This window comes from Cnephaeus nilssonii, assembly GCF_951640355.1.
Source record: "Cnephaeus nilssonii genome assembly, chromosome: 13".
NCBI lineage: Eukaryota > Metazoa > Chordata > Mammalia > Chiroptera > Vespertilionidae > Cnephaeus > Cnephaeus nilssonii.
Window position 1 is genome coordinate 39,325,498 of NC_137084.1, and position 21,017 is coordinate 39,346,514.

Sequence of the window (21,017 nt, forward strand, 5' to 3'; positions counted from 1 at the left end):
TTTATTGAGGTATTACATGTGTACATATCTTCACATTGCCTCACCCCAACCCCACTCCATACATGCCCTCACCCCCACAGTATCTTGCGTCCATTGGTTATGCTTATATGCATGCATACAAGTCCTTCAGTTAATCTCTTATCTCCCCCACCTCTCCCTAACCTTCCCGCTGTAATTTGACAGTCTGTTTGATGCTTTACTGCCTCTGTATCTATCTTTTTGTTCATCAGTTTATAATGTTCTTTATTATCCATAAATGAGTAAGATCATGTGGTATTTTTCTTTCATTAACTGGTTTATTTCACTTAGCATAATGCTCTCCAGTTCCATCCAGGTTGCTGCAAATGGTAAGAATTCCTTCTTTTTATGGCAGCATAGTATTCCACTGTGTAGATGTATCATAGTTTTCTAATCCTGTCATCTGCTGATGGTCACCTAGGCTTTTTCCAAATCTTAGCTATTGTAAATTGTGCTGCTATGAACATAAGGGTGCATATATCCTTTCTGTTTGGTGTTTCTAATTTCTTAGGATATATCCCTATGAGTGGGATAACTGGGTCAAATGGGAGTTCCATTTTTAGTTTTTTGAGGAAACTCCATACTGTTCTCTACAGTGGCTGCACCAGTCTGCATTCCCACCAGCAGTGCACAAGGGTTCCTTTTTCTCTGAATCCTCGCCAACACTTGTCGTTTGTTGATTTGTTGATGATAGCCATTCTGACAGGTGTGAGGTGGTACCGCATTGTCGTTTTGATTTGCATCTCTTGGATAATTAGTGACTTTGAGCATGTTTGTATGTCTCTTGGCCTTCCTTCTGTCTTCTTTCGAAAAGATTCTATTTAGGTCCATTGCCCATTTTTTTATTGGATCATTTATTTTCCTTTTACTAAGTTGTATAAATTCTCTGTAGATATTGGAGATTAACCCTTTATCAGTGATAACATTTGCAAATATGCTCTCCCATACAGTGGGCTTTCTTGTTGTTTTGTTGATGGTTTCTTTTGCTGTGCAAAAGCTTTTTATTTTGATGTAATCCCATTTGTTTATTTTCTCTTTAGCTTCCATTGCCCTAGGAGCAGTATCAGTAAAGAAGTTCTTTTGGCATATGCCGGAGATTTCTCTGCCTGTGGATTCCTCTAGTATTTTTATGGTTTCTCATCTTATGTTTAAGTCGTTTGTCCATTTTGAGTTTATTTTTGTGTATGGTGTAAGTTGGTGGTCTAGTTTCATTTTTATTTTTTGCATGTATCTGTCCAATTTTCCCAACACCATTTATTGAAGAGACTGTCTTGACTCCATTGTATGTTCATGCCTCCTTTGTCAAATATTAATTGAGCATAGTGGTTTGGGTCGATATCTGGGTTCTCTATTCTATTCCATTGGTCTATATGCCTGTTCTTGTGCCAGTACCAGGCTGTTTTGAGAACAGTGGCTTTGTAATACAGCTTGAAATCTGGTATTGAGATCCCTCCTATTTTGTTCTTCTTTCTCGGGATTGCTGTGGCTATTTGGGGTCTTTTTTAATTCCAGATGAATTTCTGGAGAGTTCTTTCTAGGTCTGTGAAATATGCCGTTGGCATTTTAATGGGGAGTGCATTGAATCTGTAGATTGCTTTGGGTAGTATGGACATTTTAATGATGTTGATTCTACCAATCCATGAACATAGTATGCTCTTTCATGTATTTATGTCTTACTCTATCTCTTTTTTCAGTGTCCTCTAGTTTTCTGTGTATAGGTCTTTTACCTCCTTAATTAAGTTTATTCCTAGGTATCTTAATTTTTTTATGGTAAATAGGATTGTTTTCTTAGTCTCTCTTTCTGTAAGTTCACTGTTGGTGTATGCCATGGATTTCTTGGCATTAATTTTGTATCCTGCTACATTGCTGAATTCATTTATTAAGTCTAATAATTTTTTGATGGAGTCTTTAGGGTATTCTATGTACAATATCATGTCATCTGGGAATAAGGACAGTTTTACTTCTTTTCCAATTTAGATGCCTTTTATTTCTTCTTCTAGTCTAATCGCAATGGCTAGTACTTGCAGCACTATGTTGAACAGGAGTGGTGAAAGCAGGCATCCCTGTCTTATTCCTGTTCTTAGGGGAAATGGTTTTAGTTTTTGTCCATTGAGTATGATGTTGGCTGTGCGTTTGTCATATAAGGCTTTTATTATGTTGAGGTATGATCCTTCTATTCCCACCTTGCTAAGAGTTTTTATCAAAAATGGGTGTTGGATTTTGTCAAATGCTTTTTCTGCATCAATTGATACAACTATGTGGTTTTTATCTCTCAATTTGTTTATGTGATGTATCGAGTTTATTGATTTGCGGATATTGTACCATCCTTGCGTCCTTGGGATAAATCCTACTTGGTCATGGTGTGTGATCTTTCTGATGTACTGCTGGATCCGATTTGCTAGAATTTTGTTGAAGATTTTGGCATCTATGTTCATGAGAGATATTGGCCTGTAATTCTCTTTCATTGTGTTTTCTTTATCTGATTTTGGTATTAGGTTGATGCTGGCTTCATAGAATGAGCTTGGAAGTCTTCCTTCCTCTTGAATTTTTTAAATAGTCTGAGGAGGATAGGTTTTAGTTCTTCCTGGAATGTTTAGTAAAACTCCCCTGTGTAGCCATCTCGCCCGGGGCTTTTATTTGCTGGAAGCTTTTTAATGACTGCTTCAATTTCTTCCATAGTTATTGGCCTATTGAGATGTTTAGATTCTTCCTGATTGAGTTTTGGAAGGTTGTATTTTTCTAGAAATATGTCCATTTCCTCCACGTTGTCCAGTTTGTTGGAATAGAGTTGTTCATAATATTTTTTAACAATCCTTTGTATTTCTGTGGGGTCTGTTGTTATTTCTCCTCTTTCATTTTTGATTTTGTTTATTTGGGTTCTCTCTCTTTGCTTCTTGGTGAGCCTGGCTAGAGGTTCATCTATCTTGTTTATCCTTTCAAAGAACCAGCTCTTGGTTTTGTTGATCTTTTGTATTGTTTCTTTGGTCTCTATGTCGTTTATCTCCACTCTGATCTTTATTATTTCCTTTCTTCTGCTTACACTGGGCTTTTCTTGTTGCTCTCTTTCTAACTCTTTGAGTTGTAGAGTTAGGTCATTTATTACCATTGTTTCTTGTTTTTTGCAGTAGGCTTATAGAGCTATGAACTTCCCTCTCAAGACTGCTTTCGCTGTGTCCCATAGATTTTAGATTGTTGTGTTTTCATTGTCATTTGTTGCCATGATGTTTTTTATTTCTTCTTTGATCTCTCTGGTAACCCAGTCATTGTTTAATAGCATGCTGTTTAGTCTCCATGTGTTTGATTTCTTTGGATTGTTTTTATTGTAGTTGATTTCCAGTTTTATGCCACTGTGACCTGAGAAGATGCTTGATATGATTTCTATCTTCTTGAATTTGAAGAGACTTTGCCTGTGTCCTAATATGTGGTCTATCCTTGAAAATGTTCCATGTGCACTGGAGAAGAATGTATATTCTGTACCTTTGGCTGGAATGTTCTAAAGATGTCAATTAAGTCCATCTGATCTAGTGTGTCATTTAGGATTGCTGTTTCTCTGCTGATTTTTTGTTTAGTTGATTTATGCAGTGGTGTCAGTGGGGTATTAAAGTTCCCTACTATGACTGTATTGCTATCAATCTCTCCCTTGATATCTTCCAGAAGATGTTTTATGTATTTGGGTGCTCCTGTATTGGGTGCATATATGTTTACCAGAGTTATATCTTCTTGTTGAATTGCTCCCTTTAGTATTATGTAGTGGCCTTCCTTATCACTTGTAATGGCCTTTACTTTGAGGTCTATTTTTTCAGATATAAGTATCTCAACCCCAGCTTTTTTCTCATTTCCATTTGCCTGAAAAATGTTTTTCCATCCCTTCACTCTCAGTCTGTGTGAATCCTTTATTCTGAGGTGGGTCTCTTGCAGACAGCAAATATATGGGTCATGTTTTCTTATCCATTCAGCTACCCTATGTCTTTTGATTGATGCATTTAATCCTTTTACATTTAATGTTATTATTGACAAGTACATGTTTGTTGTCATATTTTTCCTTAATGTTTGCGTTTATTCTTGCCTTTCTCTTTCTTCTTTTTTACAGCAGTCCCTTTAGCATTTCTTGCATTGCTGGCTTGGTAGTGATAAACTCTCTTAGTCCTTTTTTGTCTGTGAAGCTCCTGATTCCACCATCAATTTTGAATGATAGCCTTTCTGGGTATAGTATTCTTGGGTTCAGTCCCTTGCTTTGCATCACTTTGTAAATTTCATTCCATTCCCTTCTGGCCTGGTGTGTTTCTGTTGAGAAATCCATTGATATTCTAAAAGGAGAACCCTTTTAGGTAACTTTCTGTCTCTCTCTGGCAGCCTTTAAGATTCTTACTTTGTCATTGGTATTTGACAATTTAATTATGATGTGTCTTGGTGTCGGTCTTTTAGGGTTCATCTTGTTTGGGACTCTCTGTGCTTCTTGGACTTGCATGGTTTTTCTCTTGGCAGTATCAGGGAAGTTTTCTGTCATTATTTCTTCAAACAGGTTTTCTATTCCTTGCTCCTCTTCCTCTCCTTCTGGTACCCCTATTATGCGAATATTGTTTCATTTTGTGTTGTCCCAAAGCTCCCTTAGGCTCTCCTCTTGATTTTTAAGTCTTCTTTCCAGTTGCTGCTGTGTTTGTGTGTTTTTTTCCTACTTGTCTTCTAATTCACTGATGCGGTCCTCAGTCTCTTCTAGTCTACTGTTTAAGCCTTCCATTGTGTTCTTTATTGCAGCTGTCATTCTTCATCTTCTCTTGGTTCTTTTTCATGTTGGCAATATTCTCATTCTGCTCCTTATAATTCTCATTGAGTTGCGTGTATTTGTCATCCAGCCATTTAAATATCCTTATAACCATTACTCTGAATTTTTTTTCTGTTAAGCTGCTAGCCTCGATTTCATTTAAGTCCCTTTCTGGTGATTCTTCTTTTTCTTTCCTTTGGGGGTTGCTTTTTTGTCTTCCCATGTCTTCCTGTAATGTTTTAATTGTAGGTCCAATTGCTTTGCAACTTAGGTTCTTTTGGGGATTGTGCTACTGATGTAATCTCTCAGTTCTCCTGGGCTTGGTAATCTAGTGTAGCTCCCTACTTGAGCTATTTGGGTTCTCTTGATGTAGGCCTGTGAGCTTGAGAGGCACAATTGTGGTGTCTAGAAGTCAGCAGCTGTGGAGGGGAGTGTCCCCATTTTTGCTGTCTTGCACCCTTAGTTGAAATCACGTGTGCCCAATGGGGACTCACAGTGGCACCCAGGAACCATCTGTTGGGGTTATGGGGTTCAGGGGGCCTGCACTCTGGAAAGGCGTGATTGTGGTGTGCAGAGTTCTGTAGTTGTGGGGTGGGAAGACTCAGCTTTTGCTGCTGCACCTATGGTGGATAGGCGCTCACTCCCAGTGGCGGCTCACAGGGGTACCTACAGCACATTTGCCTGCGAGGCACACTGAAACTCTCTGAAGGGGCCCTGGCAGTGTAGCTGCGTAATTGAGGCACCTGTGGGCAGGTCTCCAGGATGAGTGAATTCAGAATTTCTACTGCCAGGCGGGAGTGCGCCCCTGTTTATTCAAGATCACATCCAGGGAGAGCTCACAGTGGCTCCCACTAGCACCCTGTGGGTAGATGGGCTCAGGGTGCCTGCCTGTTGGAAATTCACATCTATGGATGTGTGTTTGCTGGCGCAGAGCTCTGACACACTCTGAGGGGTGCTGGCACTGAGGTTGAGCAGCTGGCACTGGGGTGAATGTGGGCAGTTATTCAGGAAGAGGGAGTTCAGAATTTCTACTGTGGGGCAGCACATCCTTGTCTGTATAGAATCACACTCAGCAGGGGCTCAAAGCAGCTCCCCAGAGGACCCTGTGTATATATGGGCTCAGGATGCCTGCCCTTTGGAAATGTGTGCATCTGTGGTGGTGAGTTTTCTGGCACAGAGCTCTGAAGCACTTTGAGGGGCCCTGGCACTTAAGTTACCCTGCCGGGGTGTCTATGCAGGTCTCCAGGATGAGTGAATTCAGAATTTCTACTGCTGGAGGCAGTGCATCCGTGTTTATCCAAGATCACACCCAGCCAGGACCCATAGCAGCTCCCACAAGCGCCCTGTGGGTATATGGGCTCAGGGTGCCTGCCCGTTGGAAGTGCACGGGCGGGACTGGTGGTGCTTTTGCCTGCGCAGAGCTCTGACACACTTTGAGCAGCCTTGGCACTGAAGTTAAACAGCTGGGGTGTAGTGGGCAGTTATTCAGGAGGAAGGAGTTCAGAGTTTCTACTGCGGGCAGCACGTCCTTGTCTGTACAGAATCACACCCAGCAGGGGCTCAAAGCAGCTCCCCAGAAGACCCTGTGGATATATGGGCTCAGGGTGCCTACCTTCAGGGTGCCCTCTGTGGCGATGAGTTTGCCTGTGCAGAGCTCTGACGCACTCCGAGGGGCCGTGACACTGAAGTTGCACAACTGGGGTGTCCGTGGGCAGTTATTCAGGAAGAGGGAGTTCAGAATTTCTACTGCAAGGCCGCGCACCCTTGTCTGTACAAAATCACACCCGTGGGGGCTCCCAGTGGCTCTAAGGTGCTGCCTACGGAGTGGAGTGCCCTGGCTGCCTGCAGGCTGGAAACGCACGAATGTTTTGTCCTGAGTTCTGCTGCTGGGGAGGGGGAGGTTTTACTTACTGCTGTGGAGCGATGCACCTTTGGAGGTGGAGGTCCCAGGGTCTAAGGGTCTGAGGGTGGGGCAGCAGGATTTTGACTGGAGTGGCTGCTGGGTCGCAGGGCAGTTCCAAGGCCTGTCTGGGTGGTGGTGCTGATGAGTTCCTAAAAAGGCTGTTCTCCCCTTCAAGATAGCATGGGCTCCATGCTGGAGTCCCACAGTCTGGGGAGTGCCCGCAGCGGTGATAGTCTCTCCTTGTCAAGGAGAGCCTGTCTGCCAGCCCCTGCTGCTCCTGTGAAATTTAACTGTCCCTTAGTCACTCACACACACACTCTCCTTTCATACCCTCACTCACTCACTTCCTCTCCCTCACCTCTGTCCTGCCAGCTGCCATCTTCTGCCTGCTAAGAGTTTTTATGAAAAATGGGTATTAGATTTGTCAAATGCTTTTTCTGCATCTATTGACATGATCATGTGATTTTTTGTCTTTCAATTTGTTCATGTGATGTATCACATTTATTGATTTGTGAATATTGTACCAGCCTTGCATCCCTGGAATAAATCCCACTTGGTCATAGTGTATGATCTTTTTGATATATTGCTGGATTTGATTTTCTAGAATTTTGCTGAGGATTTTAGTGTCTATGTTCATCAGAGATATTGGCCTGTAGTTCTCTTTATTTGCCATGTCTCTATCTGTTTTTGGGATGGGGATAATGTTGGCACCATGAAAAGAGCTTGGAAGTGTCCCTTCATCTTTGATTTTTTGGAATAGTTTGAGCAGGATAGGTGTTAGTTCTTCCTTGAATGTTTCATAAAACTCCCCTGTGAAGCCATCAGGTTCAGGGTTTTTGTTTGCTGGGAGTTTTTTTAATTACTGCTTCTCAGTTGTTATTGGCCTATTCAGATTTTCTGATTCAGTTTTCGGACGTTGTATTTTTCTAGGAATTTGTCCATTTCATCCATATTGTCCACCTTATTGGAATATAGTTGTTAATAGTATTTTCTTACAATCCTTTGTATTTCTGTGGTGTCAGTGTTTACTTCTTTGCTTTCATTTCTGATTTTATTCATTTGGGTCTCTCTTTCTTTCTGGATGAGTCTGGCTAATGGTTCATCAATCTTGTTTATCTTTTCAAAGAACCAACTCCTGGTTTCATTGATTTTTTTTGTATTATTATTTTAGTCTCTATGTCATTTATTTCTGCTATAATATTTAATATTTCCTTCCTTACTTACTCTGGACTTTTTCTTGTTGTTCTCTTTCTAATTCTTTAAGTTGTAGGGTTGAATAGTTTATTATTAATTTTTCTTATTTTTTTGAGGTAGGCCTGTAGTGCTATGAATTTCCCTCTCAGTACTGCTTTTGCTGTGTCCCAGAGTTTTGGGGTTGCTTTGTGTTCATTTTAATTTTTTTTCAGGTAATTATTTTTCTTTCTAGATCTCATTGCTAACCCATTCATTGTTGAATAACATGCTATTTAACCTCCATGTGTTTAAATGTTTTTGAGTGTTTATACTGTAGTTGATTTCTATTTTCATTTCTTGTGATCCGAGAAGATGGTTCGTATTATTTCAATCTTCTTGAACTTGTAGAGAGTTGTTTTCTGTCCTAACATGTGGTCTATCTTTGTGAATGATCCATATGCACTTGAAAAGAATGTATATTTTGCAGCTTTGGGGTGAAATGTTCTTTTGAACCATCTAATGCAGTGTGTCATTTAGAGTCACTGTTTCCTTGCTAAATTTTTGTCTGAAAGATCTAGCCAGTGAAGTCAGTGAGGTGTTAAAGTCCCATACTATGACCGTACTGCTGTCTCTCTCTCTTTTAAACTACTCTAGAAATATATGTATATTCTCCTATACTGGGTGCATATATATTTACCAGGGATATATCCTCTTTCTAGATTGACCACTTTAGTATTATGTAGTGACCTTTGTTGTCTGTCATGATGGCCTTCGTTTTGAAGTACATTTTGTCAGATGTAAGTATTGCTACACCAGCATTTTTGTTTTCATTTGCATGGATATTTCATTTGCATGGATATTTTTTTCACTCTCCTCCTGTGTTAATCTTTTGTTCTGAGGTGGGTCTATTGTAGATAGCATATAGTTGGGTCATGTTTTTGTATCCATTCATATACCCTATGTCTTTTGATTGGAGCATTTAATTCATTTACACTTAATGTTATTATTGATAGGTACTTATTTATTGCCATTTTAATTCTGTATGCCTATGTTTCTCTCTCTATTTCCTCTTCTCATTACAGCAGTCCCTTTAGCATTTCTTGTAATGCTGGTTTGGTGGTGATAAACTCCTTTGGTCTTTTTTCATCTGAGAAGCTCTTTATTTCACCACCTATTTTTAATTATAGTCTAACTGGATATAATAATCTTGGTTTCAGATCCTTGCTTTCCATTATCTTGAGTACTTCATGCCATTACCTTCTGGCCTATAGAGATTCTGATAGAGAAATCAGTTGATAGCCTTATGGGAGCTCCTTTGTAGTAACAATTTGCTTTTCTCTTGCTGCCTTTAAGATTTACACTTTATCTTTATTTTTGGTACTGTAAGTATGTGTTTGTACATGGGCTTAAGTTCTTCTTCCTTGCAATTCTCTGTTCCTCCTGAACTTGTATGACTTTTAACTTCACCAGGTTAGGGGAGTTTTCTGCCATTATTTCTTCAAACACATTATCCCATTGCTCACTTTCTTCCCCTTCTGGCAAACCTATTATGCAAATATTGTTATGTTTTATGTTTTCCCACAGCTCCCTTATGCTGTTCTCCTATTTTTTGTTTTTTCTTTTTGGTTCTCTGATTGCATGATTTTTTTCTACCCTGTATTCTAATTAGTAATGCGATTCTCAGCTTCTCCTAATCTGCTGTATATTCCTTCCATTGTGTTCTTTATTAGTGCTATGTCCTTCTTCATAGTTACTATATCATTTCTTAATCTGTTGAGTGTCTTTGCTATCATTATACTGAACTCTATGTTTGATAAATTTATTTTTTAAAATTTTCATAAGTTTGTTATCTCTATTTCATTTAGCTCTTCTTTTGGAGAATTCTCTTATTCTTTCATTTGGGTGTTGTTGTTTTTGTCTACCCCTCTTGGCTGCTTATTTGGGTTTGTGCCTATGTATTAGGTAGATCTGCCATGCCTCCCAATTTCTAGTGCCGGACAGTGTCAAATGCTGTTTCTGACTAATTAAAATAGGCAAAGACTCAAAGCCTCCAGAGACCCACCTCTGCCTGCAGACTGATTGGATTCAGTCTTGAGTAGTTTAAGACAATTGTCCACAGGTGGGCCAGAGGTTTTTCAACAAGGCAGGGAATTGCTTCTGCCTGGAGGCTAATTGTTATTATCAGTCTCTTAATGGGCCTCAGGAACTCCACAGGGTGGGGCAAGGGGTTTTCCAATAGGGTGAGGTAACTGTCTTCCTCCAAGGCAAAAACTGCCTGGATAGTAAAGATCTGCCCGAGAAAGATGACCTCCACAGTGTGAGGAAATGACTCAGCTCAGGAAACAAGTGTGTCTGTCCTCAAAGCTGTAACTCCAGAGTCCCAAACCCTAGATTCTCCTCACACAACTCCTCTGTACTCCCTCTGTCAGAGCCTAAGGAGGCACACAAAAGTTTTGTGTTAGCACTTTAAAAAGGTGCCTGCATTTCTAGTCATCTCACCCTGACAAACAGCAACCATGCTGCTTTACACAGCCAGATGTTATGTGGGCAACTTTCTCAGTTCTGGTGCTCTCTGCTGGGGTTTCCAGCTTGTGTATTAGACCCCAGAGTTTTCCGTCGCACCCCCTACAGTTGAGATATCTCTCTGGAACTTCAGTTGCTGTCTGTGGGGAACCCAACCATCCATCTCATGTCTGTGCCCTTCCTACTGGTCTCTATGTGGTCTCCACTTTCTGGTCTTGGTTACCATGGTTCTCTCCATAAGAGTCTTCATTTGATAATCCAAGATGGTGTGTGTGTGTTTATTTGGTTGGTTTTTGTTTTTGTGTTTGTGTTTGTCTTTTATATGTAATCCATTTTGGTACTGGGAGCATTTCTGTATAGCATCCACTTGCTCCACTGCCATTTTTAATCTCTAATTGTGTCTTCTTATATTAGAATATCTAGTGACTCTGTGCCTTTTTCTTGATGGATTCTGTCTATTTATATTTAGAGAAATTATTAATATGTGAGAACTGAGTATTGCCATCTTATTCATTGCTTTCTAGTTTTTTATTGTTGTTTTTTTTCTTTCTGCCTACCTTGGTAAATTGGTAATTTTTTGCATTTATTTTACGTTATTTTTATTGTTGGCATTATTACTGATGTCCTCCATCTCTCCCACACACACACACTTTGCCAACCTCCACCCAGCCCCTTCCCCCTCATCCCTCTGGCCACCATTCCACTGTTGTCTGTGTTCATATGTTCTTTGTATATATGTTCTTTCATTAATATGTATATATGTTCTTTCACTAATATCCTTACCTTCTTTCATCCAATACTCCCACCATAGTGTGATAGTGTATTAAAAGCCTGGGGTGTGGTAGGGGCTGAGTAGATGGAGGCAAAGGGGTAAAATGGGGAACATATTTAATAATATCAACAATTTTAAAAGACAGGAGAGCTGCCCTAGCTGGTTTGGCTCAGTGGACAGAGTGTCAGCCTGCAGACTGAAAGGCCCCAGGTTCAATTCCAGTCAAGGGCAGATGCCCAGGTTGTGGGCTCGATCCCCAGTGGGGGGTCTGCAGGAGGCAGCCGATCAATGATTTTCATTGCTGTTTCTAACTCTCTCTCCCTTCCTGTCTGAAATCACTAAAAATATTTTTTTTAAAATAAAAGACGGGAGAGCACATAACTATCATTAAATGGTATAAGAAGTGACAGAGACAGGTAGGAAACATTTCAACACATGTTTGATAGAAACAACTTGAGAAATAATAACTTGTGTTATCCCTCTTGTCTTTAAAATAAATATCAAGCTACCAAAGTATGTACATTTTCAAATGGCAACCTTCACACAATGCTCTCCATACAATTGACTTTGTGGAATACAAAGTGCCAAAATCCAGACTATTAAGTTGCAACTCACCTGACAACTAAATCGCTGTACATGTTGAGAGCACCCACAAAGATATCTTGTACACACACAAAGACACACACACAGACACTGAAAAATTTTAAACAATAATACATTTGTTGGAACAATGAAAGAAATGGAGGAGAAAGCCTCAAAGACTTGTATGTTAGTACTCTCAACATTTTGGACATGTGGATGACACCTGCAAGGACTAACTGTCTTTTCTGTCCACAGCCATGAACCCATCAAAGTCCCCCCATGATGAGCCCCTTCTCAAAGGGAAAAGAAGGCAAGATCTCCAAGAGATGCTGAGAGAAGTAGGACTGGAAATTGAGTACTGGTTGCCAAAGCTGCAGAAACTTCTTAGTGTGAGCTGTGCCCAGGCCTTACAACACATAGAAGAAAGAGAACTCCAGAAGCTCAAATCCCAGGCAAAACATTCCTGGGAGAAAAGGGCCCTGGAGAAGCTACTCAAGCTGTCACACTCACCTAGCCTTTCAGAGTTACAAGAGTCTCAGGGGAAAATGATAAAGAAAAAGAAGAGAAGGGGAAAGCAAATACTGAAGGAGCAAAGATATTTCAAATCAGAAGAGAGGCAACGAAAAGAAGAGGCAGTGAGGGGGGGGAAGACAGACCTGAGGAGGGCAATGGAACTTCCCAATGAGTATTGGCCACCCCCTGAAAAATCCCTACAAGAAGTCATGGGAAACATGGAGGAAAAACTCAACCTCAATGAGAGGACACTGTCTCACAGGCAAAACCTCCCAGATAGAGATCTGGTGAGATGGGCATCTGGAGGGCTGGCCCTGCAGGGAATTTACAAAACCAGCTCCTACAGCAGCCTTCTGGAAATGAGAGAAGAGCTACTCAGTGTCCCCAAGGAGTTCTTACTCTTTGGCCCTGAGCATACCACACGAATGGGAACCTGGGAATTTACATCTTCTCAAGAAGAATCCATGTTCACCCAGATGACAGAGAAGCTGGGGTTCAGTGTAACTGCATCAGCCAAGGGCGGAGGTTGGGGACTTTGCTTGGAAGCTGATATGGACCACAGAAAACATTCAGAGTCCAAGGAAACCCGACAATCACTTTCTGAGCACTCCTATTTCTGCTCTACCAAGTTCAGCTATGTCCCACTTGCCTCCTGCCACTTTCCCATGGATCAGCTCCAGTTCTCCAAGGCTGCTCTCCAGGAACTGAAATGCATTGATGACCTTCTGCATCAGCCTGCAGGCCCAGACAGACTCCCCTTGCTGAGGCACAGGGCTGAAGCTTTCTTCCACAGGTTTGGCTCTCATGCCAACCAGGGCCCTCTGCACCTGGGAGGAATCTACTGGTGGAAAGTCACTTCAGATGGTTTCCAAAGTGAGCAGCTGGAACAAGTAAAGGAGCAGTCAGCAGAGGCCCTGAACAGTTTCATAAGTAAAAGCTATAGTGGCCTTGGAGTGAAAGTTGCTGCAGTTATGGATGTGTCAGACTCTGGTTCAGAAACGGCCAACCCAAGCACAACCTCACAAAATCTCCAAACCAAACTCCAATTATCTGTGGTTCACACAGGTGGCCCACCAGAAGCAAATGGCTTTCATCAGTGGAAAGCTGGCCTAGTTGCCTGTAATCAAACCTGGAGTGTCATTGACCGGGGCCTTCAGCTGGTGCCCATTTGGGACATCATCCTTGACAATCACAGAAGTGATTTTAATGAACCATTTCAATTAGCAAGCTTACTGAAAAACACCTACACTTCTCTGACTAGCATCACTTCCCAGATCCAGGATGGAGAAGACTTATTGAGTGTTGAAAAGGAGGCTAGGGTTTTCCTAGAGGATGTGAAATCTTGGAAGGTATTTGATCCTAAAGGCCAGCTTAAAAAACTGATCAATTTCATGCAAATGTTGATTCAAAAAATAAAAAGTTATGACACTTGGGTTAACATATGCCTCACAGATTGGGGTCTGCAGAATTTTCTGATAAACACTGTTAACTTTTGCAAAACGTCTTCCATCAGTGCAACTAAGTTTATTAAATCTCAGTTGCGGAGCCTTTTGGATCCTCACATCTACAGAGTGAATAACTTTCCTCAGGCTCATTTCATCATGAAGTGGGTCTCCCAGTCAGAGTTAGAGCAGGAGCCTATGAACATCACCCAATTATCTGAACTAATTGAAATCTTAAAGGAAACCAAGAATGACCTCATGGAAGTGAAGGCAAAATCAGGGCCTGCCGAAAAAGTAGAGGAAGCTCAGAGAAAGGCCACTTATGAGGTCAGTTTGTCTCTTGGCTGCTTCTTGAACTACCTCCAAGTAACAGAGCAGCCAGACACACAACTCTTGCTACTTTCTATTGCAGCTGGTGCAGGATATCATGTGGTAAACAATAAATTTCAGTATCCTCTTGGGGTTCATGAGTTAGACTTCCTACTGGATAAAATGCAAACTGCCCAAGATAAATACCAGGAACTCAAAAACATTTGCACCTACAGAGCTCAGGCATTCCTGGTGCTCACAGGTCTGACAGCTACCAGTGGACTCACAGATGTTTCCCCGGAGGAGAAAATACAACGCTTGGTATTAATAAGACATCACCTGGGTCAATATTTATCAAAGGAAGTTGCACATGTCCTCTCCAAATCTGGAGCAGATCATGATTGGGAAAACCTAGAGAAAGACTTGAGATTGCTCATTGATGGTAACTATGAAGGCATCATCTCTTCATTGCAAATGAATGAGATAGGAAAAAACTTGCAAAGTAATTTGCTGAAAAAGAAACAATCCTATGAACCACATGATAATACAAATAGCAAATGGGAAGTTATAGAAGATACAGCCTTTCTGAGATTACTCCAGCGTCTAGGATTAAAACATTACTACCCAAAAGGGATGAGCAGAGCTAACTTTCATCTGATCAACAAGACTTCTGTATACAACACGCAGCCAAGCTCTGAAAGGGAGCTTCCTTTCTATTTCATGCAAAAGCTATTGATGTTGGATTATGGATTGAGATATCTGGTCTTCAGAGATGGTGAAAACATACAGAATCATGTCTATCAAAGTACCTCTAAATGGGAAAATGAGATTTTTGATCCATATGAAAACTTGTTTGAAGACAGGGATACTCCCAATAATCCTTCACCCTCTAATTCTAGGCCCCATATTCACCCTATGGATATTCAGATGGCAATTCTTCACTGTGCAGATGATTTCGCCAGACAGTATATTTTATCCAAACTTTCCATTTGCCAGTTTGCACTCCCTCTTCTCATACCTAATCCCTGCAATTCTCAAATTGAATTCTCTCTCTGGTCTCTCAGTCAAATTAGAAGGAGCTGGCAGGAAGCAAGGAAAGCACCAAGAGAGGATAAGATCAATTATAAGAATAAGCAGATGTGTCATGTCTCTACCCCCATTGTGTCCTTTATAAGAGTTGGAAATGACTTCTCTGCTTCCAAATCTCAGATCATGAACTGTCTTCTCAGTAAACGTAAACATGATGTCTTTTTCCACCGCCATTGCAGAGGGAGCACCAAAGACTGTCTCTTGATGGGGGGAGTTGTGGAAATCTGCTGGTTCTGCCCTGGGGGGGAAGATCAGGACAGATTTGACAACTGTGTGACGTTCACCAATCTCCATGGAGATGCCAAAGAACATAAGAAGCAACTCACCTTCTTGCAGGAGGTATCTTCTCTCATTGTCGTCCTCATGTCAACTTCTGATGACAATAAAGAAAATCGAAAAATTATTCATGATCTGAGTCAGTCACCAAGACCTTTGATTTGTTTACTTGATAACAAAGAACAAACCGTGGCCAATAATTCTAATAAAAAAGTGATAATTGGAATCAAGAACAGAAATGAAGCAGAGTTAACAGAGGAGCTTGTTACTACAATCAGACACTTGATGGAGCTCTCAAACACAGCTTTCAGCTTAGAAGACCTTGCCCCAATGGCTCGCAAACAGGGATTTCTTATTGATGAAGACCAGAGAGAATGCAAGGAAGCCAGGGAAAAGGCAGAAGTCCTAATGACTCTACTGAAAGAAGTGAATATATCTCAGGTGAAGGAAAACTTATTGCCCCTTCAGGGACACCTATGGCACCTTTGGTGTAAAAAGGACAAAGAACTCTATCATCTAAGAGAAAAAGGGAATCGAAGCATTGAACAACACAAGAGTGAGATTGAGACAGAAAAACAAAGAATCCGGAGGCAACAGTTGAGCAGAGCCTTTCCTCTCAATGACTTGATGCATTCTGTCATTGAAATTCTCCAAAATAATTCTGAAACTCAAACCACACACTACTTTTTGCAATGGTTGAGTGTGTTTTTGGACAACCTGACTGCAGGACACTTGGAAAAACTGAATGAAGAGAAAAGCAATTTGTGGTCACGTATACAAACAGAAAAGCAAAAGGCACCAAAGAGCACTGACCTCCAACGCTGGCAAAGAGAGATAGAAGCTATCTCCATAGAGATTAATAACTCTATGTTTGGAATTGAGCAACTTCTCAGAGAAGTTGGCCAGATCTATGAAGCTCTAGAAGAAGCTTCCCACACAAAATCTATCCCTTATTGCTCCCTTCCCCAGATTGCTGCAGATCTGATGATATCTGGTATTCCCATTGAGCTGATGGATGGGGATGCTTCATATGTGCCTCTAAAGTGGGTGGGAGCTGTTTTTGACAAGGTCTCTGAGAAACTTGGAAACAAACGGCTGTTTGTTCTCTCTATCCTTGGCCTACAGAGCTCAGGGAAGTCTACTCTGCTGAATGCACTTTTTGGGCTGCAGTTCACTGTCAGTGCTGGGAGGTGTACCCGGGGGGCCTACATGCAGCTCCTGAAGGTCGAGGACACTTTCACAGAGGAACTGGGCTTTGACTTTGTGCTTGTTGTGGACTCAGAAGGCCTTCGGGCCCCAGAACTCAGCAGTAAATCTAAAAATCGTGACAATGAGTTGGCAACCTTTGTCATTGGACTTGGAAACTTAACTCTGATCAATATTTTTGGAGAAAATCCATCAGAAATGCAAGATATTCTACAAATAGTGGTTCAAGCATTTATGAGGATGAAACAAGTAAAAATCTCCCCAAGTTGCCTTTTTGTCCATCAGAATGTGGGGGAAGTCACAGCTAAAGACCAAACTATGGAAGGAAGGAGGCGGTTAGAGCAGAGACTAGATGAAATGGCGGCAACAGCAGCTGAGCAAGAACAGTGCTCAGATGTAACCCGCTTTGGTGATGTCATTAAATTTGATGTCAATACTCATGTCTACTACTTTGCTCACCTCTGGGATGGCAATCCCCCAATGGCCCCTCCCAATCCTCGCTACAGCCACAATGTCCAGGAACTGAAAAGCAGAATTCTTATGGCTGCCAAACAGGAGTCTAGGGGCAGCATCATGAAGATCTCAGATGTGAAACTACGAGTTCAAGATTTGTGGAGAGCCCTGGTGAGTGAGAACTTTATTTTCAGTTTCAGGAACACCCGAGAGGTCATGGCCATGACCAAATTGGAAACTATGTATAACTACTGGACCTGGGAACTGAGGAGTCATGTGCTAGACTTGCAGAACCAGCTCATCAATCAGATTAAGAATGGAAAAATCCAGGAACTGACAATAAGCTCACTTGAGGCTCCAGTTACCAAAAAATATAAAGCCATCAAGCAAGAACTTGAAAAATATTTTAATGAAGATCCAGAGAGTGAAATAATGATTCAGTGGAAAGCAAGTTTTGAAAACAAACTAATACACCTTAAAGAGGCACTTATTTTTGAGAGCAAAAATAAAGCTGAGGGACATATCAGTTACAAAAAGAATCAAGAAATACTGGATAACAAAAAGTCAGGTTATGAAAAGGAATTATTGGAAAGAAGCAGAGAATTGGCTTTAACTGTAAAGGATAAAGAATTGAGTGAGGAAGAGTTACTTGTCAAATTCAATCAACTTTGGGGAAAATGGGTCTGTGATGTGTCCTCAACTCTCCCTCCAGGCAGAGAGCCTAACATCGATGTAGATTCTGAAGACACCCTTTTGGACTATTTTAAAAAGGAGACAGACATGGTGAATATACTGAAGAAAAAGTCTAGAAAGGAGTTTGAAATCAGTTATGAAAATCATGTCAAAATGACCAAGTGGTTGGGCTTATTAACAAGGAACTTAGAAGTACATGATAAAGAGTCCATAAAGAGGACTACTGACTACATTATTTCAAGATACACTAAAAATATTAAAAACCTTCAGGGGCAACAATGTGATTATGATCCAAGTTATTTTCATGAAATCCTGAACATTATAGAAGAGGAGGTGAAATCTGCACCCACTGAAGAAAGATACACATTTACAAGTAAGTACAAAATTGACTTATCTTTGTGTTTATTCCAAAGAGCATCTGAGGATTTTAAGAAAATGCATAGGGCATTCAAAAGAGCAAATGATCCTGTAAATTACTTGCAAAGCAAGAAAGATGATTTCTTCATGAGTTTTAAGATCTCTTGTCAAGGAGCAACGTCAATCAAAACATTAGTTGATTTTTTATGGCACAAACTCACTCCTGCTGTCTCCAGCACGATTTGGGAAAAAATGGCCCCTAAAATTGCGGGGGACATGCGAGCTACCTGCCCAGCATTCAATGGAAACAGGGCTAACCTGGAGAAACACATTCTTATCTCTTTGGCAGAAAACGAAAATTTTGATGATTACTGGAAGTACATTCATCATCCCGAATCATTTTTTAAGGATTACATTCAAAACTGTATTAAAATATATTGTTTAGACCAGAGAAGTAAAAAAATAAAAACTTTTTTAAAAACAAGTATAGGTGACATCAAGAATGCCATCCTCTCAGCTATTCATGAATCCACACCAATAGCCAAAGATAAAAGCAGCACTGTGTCTGGGTGGTTGGATTTGTTCTGTGATCACCTGGGGAGTAACTTGAATTTCCCACGAAAAGACTTGGTAAGCATTGAACACCAGGAGATAAAAGACATTGAGTTTCTCAAAGAAGCCATGAGTGAAGCTTTGGATCCCGCAATGATCACAGTAGAACGGGAGTGTTTGAGTAAGTCTAAAGAAGACATGGTTTCTGACATTCAGAAAATGCTCTCTGAACATCTCTGTGGCTGCTGGAAACAGTGTCCCTTCTGTGGAGCAATCTGTACAAACACAATCCCTAACCATGACGGAGACCACAGTGTTCCTTTCCACCGTCCTCAGGCTGTCAGAGGATGGAAATGGATTAACACAGACCACTTTACCATTGACTTCTGTACTAGTTTGGTAGCAAGTGATTGTTATTTTATTTTGGATTGTGGTCTTAAAACCCCACATAAGACCTATCGACAGGCAGGAGGGGAATATGCCACATGGAGCATCACCCCAGACACATCCACCCAGCCATACTGGAAATGGTTTCTCTGTCACTTCAGATCAAACCTAGAAGAAAAATACCAGAATAAATTTATAGGTAGAGGTGAAATCCCTCATGCATGGACCAACATCACAAAGGAAGATGTGCTTGATGACTTGGAAAAGCAATAATAATCAATGCCCACAAAAGAGTACCAGAATCTGAACAAGAGTCACAGTATTTGAACAATCCTAAAATACCTCTTCCTCACAGTGTCAATCTACATTACTTACATTTTTCAAATAAAACATTTAAAAATACATCATTTATCATTTCAAAAGTTGGAGATTTTCTGTGAAAAGACTTCATTTCTCTGTTTCAATTTTTCTGGTTAACTAACAAATTACTAAAATATATGAACATAAAAATCAAATAATATTTAAAATAACTACTTCATATGGTAACTATTACTAAAATATATTTTATTTTAAAATCTATGATGCTATACAAAATATCAGAGAGAGTCATTTTCATAGAGGGAAATTAAAATTATTGCAAACAGGTACAAATTTCTATACATTAGTTGTATGAATATTTCAAACCAATAGGCTATTCTTGGCTGGGATGTACAAATTGCCTTTATTTATTTCTTTTGAATATATTTTTACTGATTTCAGAGAGGATAGGAGAGGGAGAGAGAGATAGAAACATCAATGGTGAGAATCATTGATCGGCTGCCCTCTGCATGCCCCCTACTGGGGATTGAGGCTGCAACCCAGGCATGTGCCCTTGTCCAAAACTGAACCTGGGACCCTTCAGTCCACAGGCTGACAATCTATCCTCTGAGCCAAATAAGCTAGGGCAACTTTATTTTTTAAGACTATTTTTTCTCATCTCTGAAATTGTGAAAAAAAGGTTCCAACCCTTGAATGGAAAAAATATTCATAAAAAGACAATTCCAAAGCATAGCTATATTTAGACATATTTTGTTCTGGGAAAGAATAATGCAAACTTGTCCATGTAACAGCCTACATCAATTCAGCAAACATTATCAAGCAAATGCAGAAACTAGAAATCAAATAACTTTTTCTCATTGAATCATCACCCTTTTCTTCCCTAGCATCTTCTCAGTTCCTTTTGAATGCTTTATGCTTTATAAAAGCTTCAGTATTCAAAGCCTGATATGTATACAAGTGAAAGAAAGTCTGACTGGCTTTTGGAACAAAATTTATGAGCAGGTTAAAAGGGCAATTGTAATCAAGGCCTTGAACAAGGTCAGATTTGATTATACCGTTAATGATTTTAAAAAGATTCCTTTAATAATGAAATATCAAAGAATATACAGTTTTTAAGTTCTGACATTTCTATAAGAATTTTTTTGTATCAAACTGTAAGGAATTGCTTATCAAGAGGCACCCTTGAGACTTTTCACACTATATAAATCATAGGGTTATGGTCAGAATAAAAATGAAAAACACTCTAAAACCAACCAAGATTGTGAAAGGGGAAATAAATCACCATTCTGAAAACCTACACCTTCTGAAACAAAGGCTTATGTAGGATTTTCAAAGCTGATTAGTTAAATAAGTGCTGATACAAAGAAGGTAGTTTCTTCATGTTGGACATAAGAGCATCCACTGGCTTCAATTTACAGGCACACTGTCTATCACTCCATAGCCAGTGAAAAAAACAATCCAGGGAACAGCAGTCCAAAACTTGTGTCTTCGGTGCTTGGAGATTAAAGTGCTGATTCCAATATCTTTGTCCATCAAAGGGCTTCAAACACACTGTCAATTAGAGGTCAAACTATTCATGTCTCAAAAAAAAAAATAATCCTGGAATAGGAAGAAAAAAAAAGATGACTATGTAGGAATATTGTTTTCTGTGTTAGTAGTGGAGAGAGCAAAGGTGTTCTTGAACAGTAT

At 40.3% G+C, this 21,017-nt stretch overlaps 1 protein-coding gene and 1 pseudogene across 2 annotated transcripts in view; one reads left to right on the plus strand and one right to left on the minus strand.

Annotated features, from left to right (window-relative positions):
- LOC307110281 (interferon-induced very large GTPase 1-like) overlaps window positions 1-19,371 on the plus strand; it is a 37,729-nt gene extending 18,358 nt beyond the window's left edge. Inside the window, exon 4 of the mRNA XM_079789329.1 lies at window positions 11,989-19,371. Within this exon, the coding sequence (XP_079645455.1) occupies window positions 11,991-19,283 (7,293 nt within the window). The 5' untranslated portion in view covers window positions 11,989-11,990 and the 3' untranslated portion in view covers window positions 19,284-19,371. The remainder of the gene's footprint in view (window positions 1-11,988) is intronic.
- LOC307110095 (proteasome subunit alpha type-1-like) overlaps window positions 1-21,017 on the minus strand; it is a 152,488-nt pseudogene that overhangs the window by 54,284 nt on the left and 77,187 nt on the right. The gene's annotated exons all lie outside the window — the stretch shown is intronic.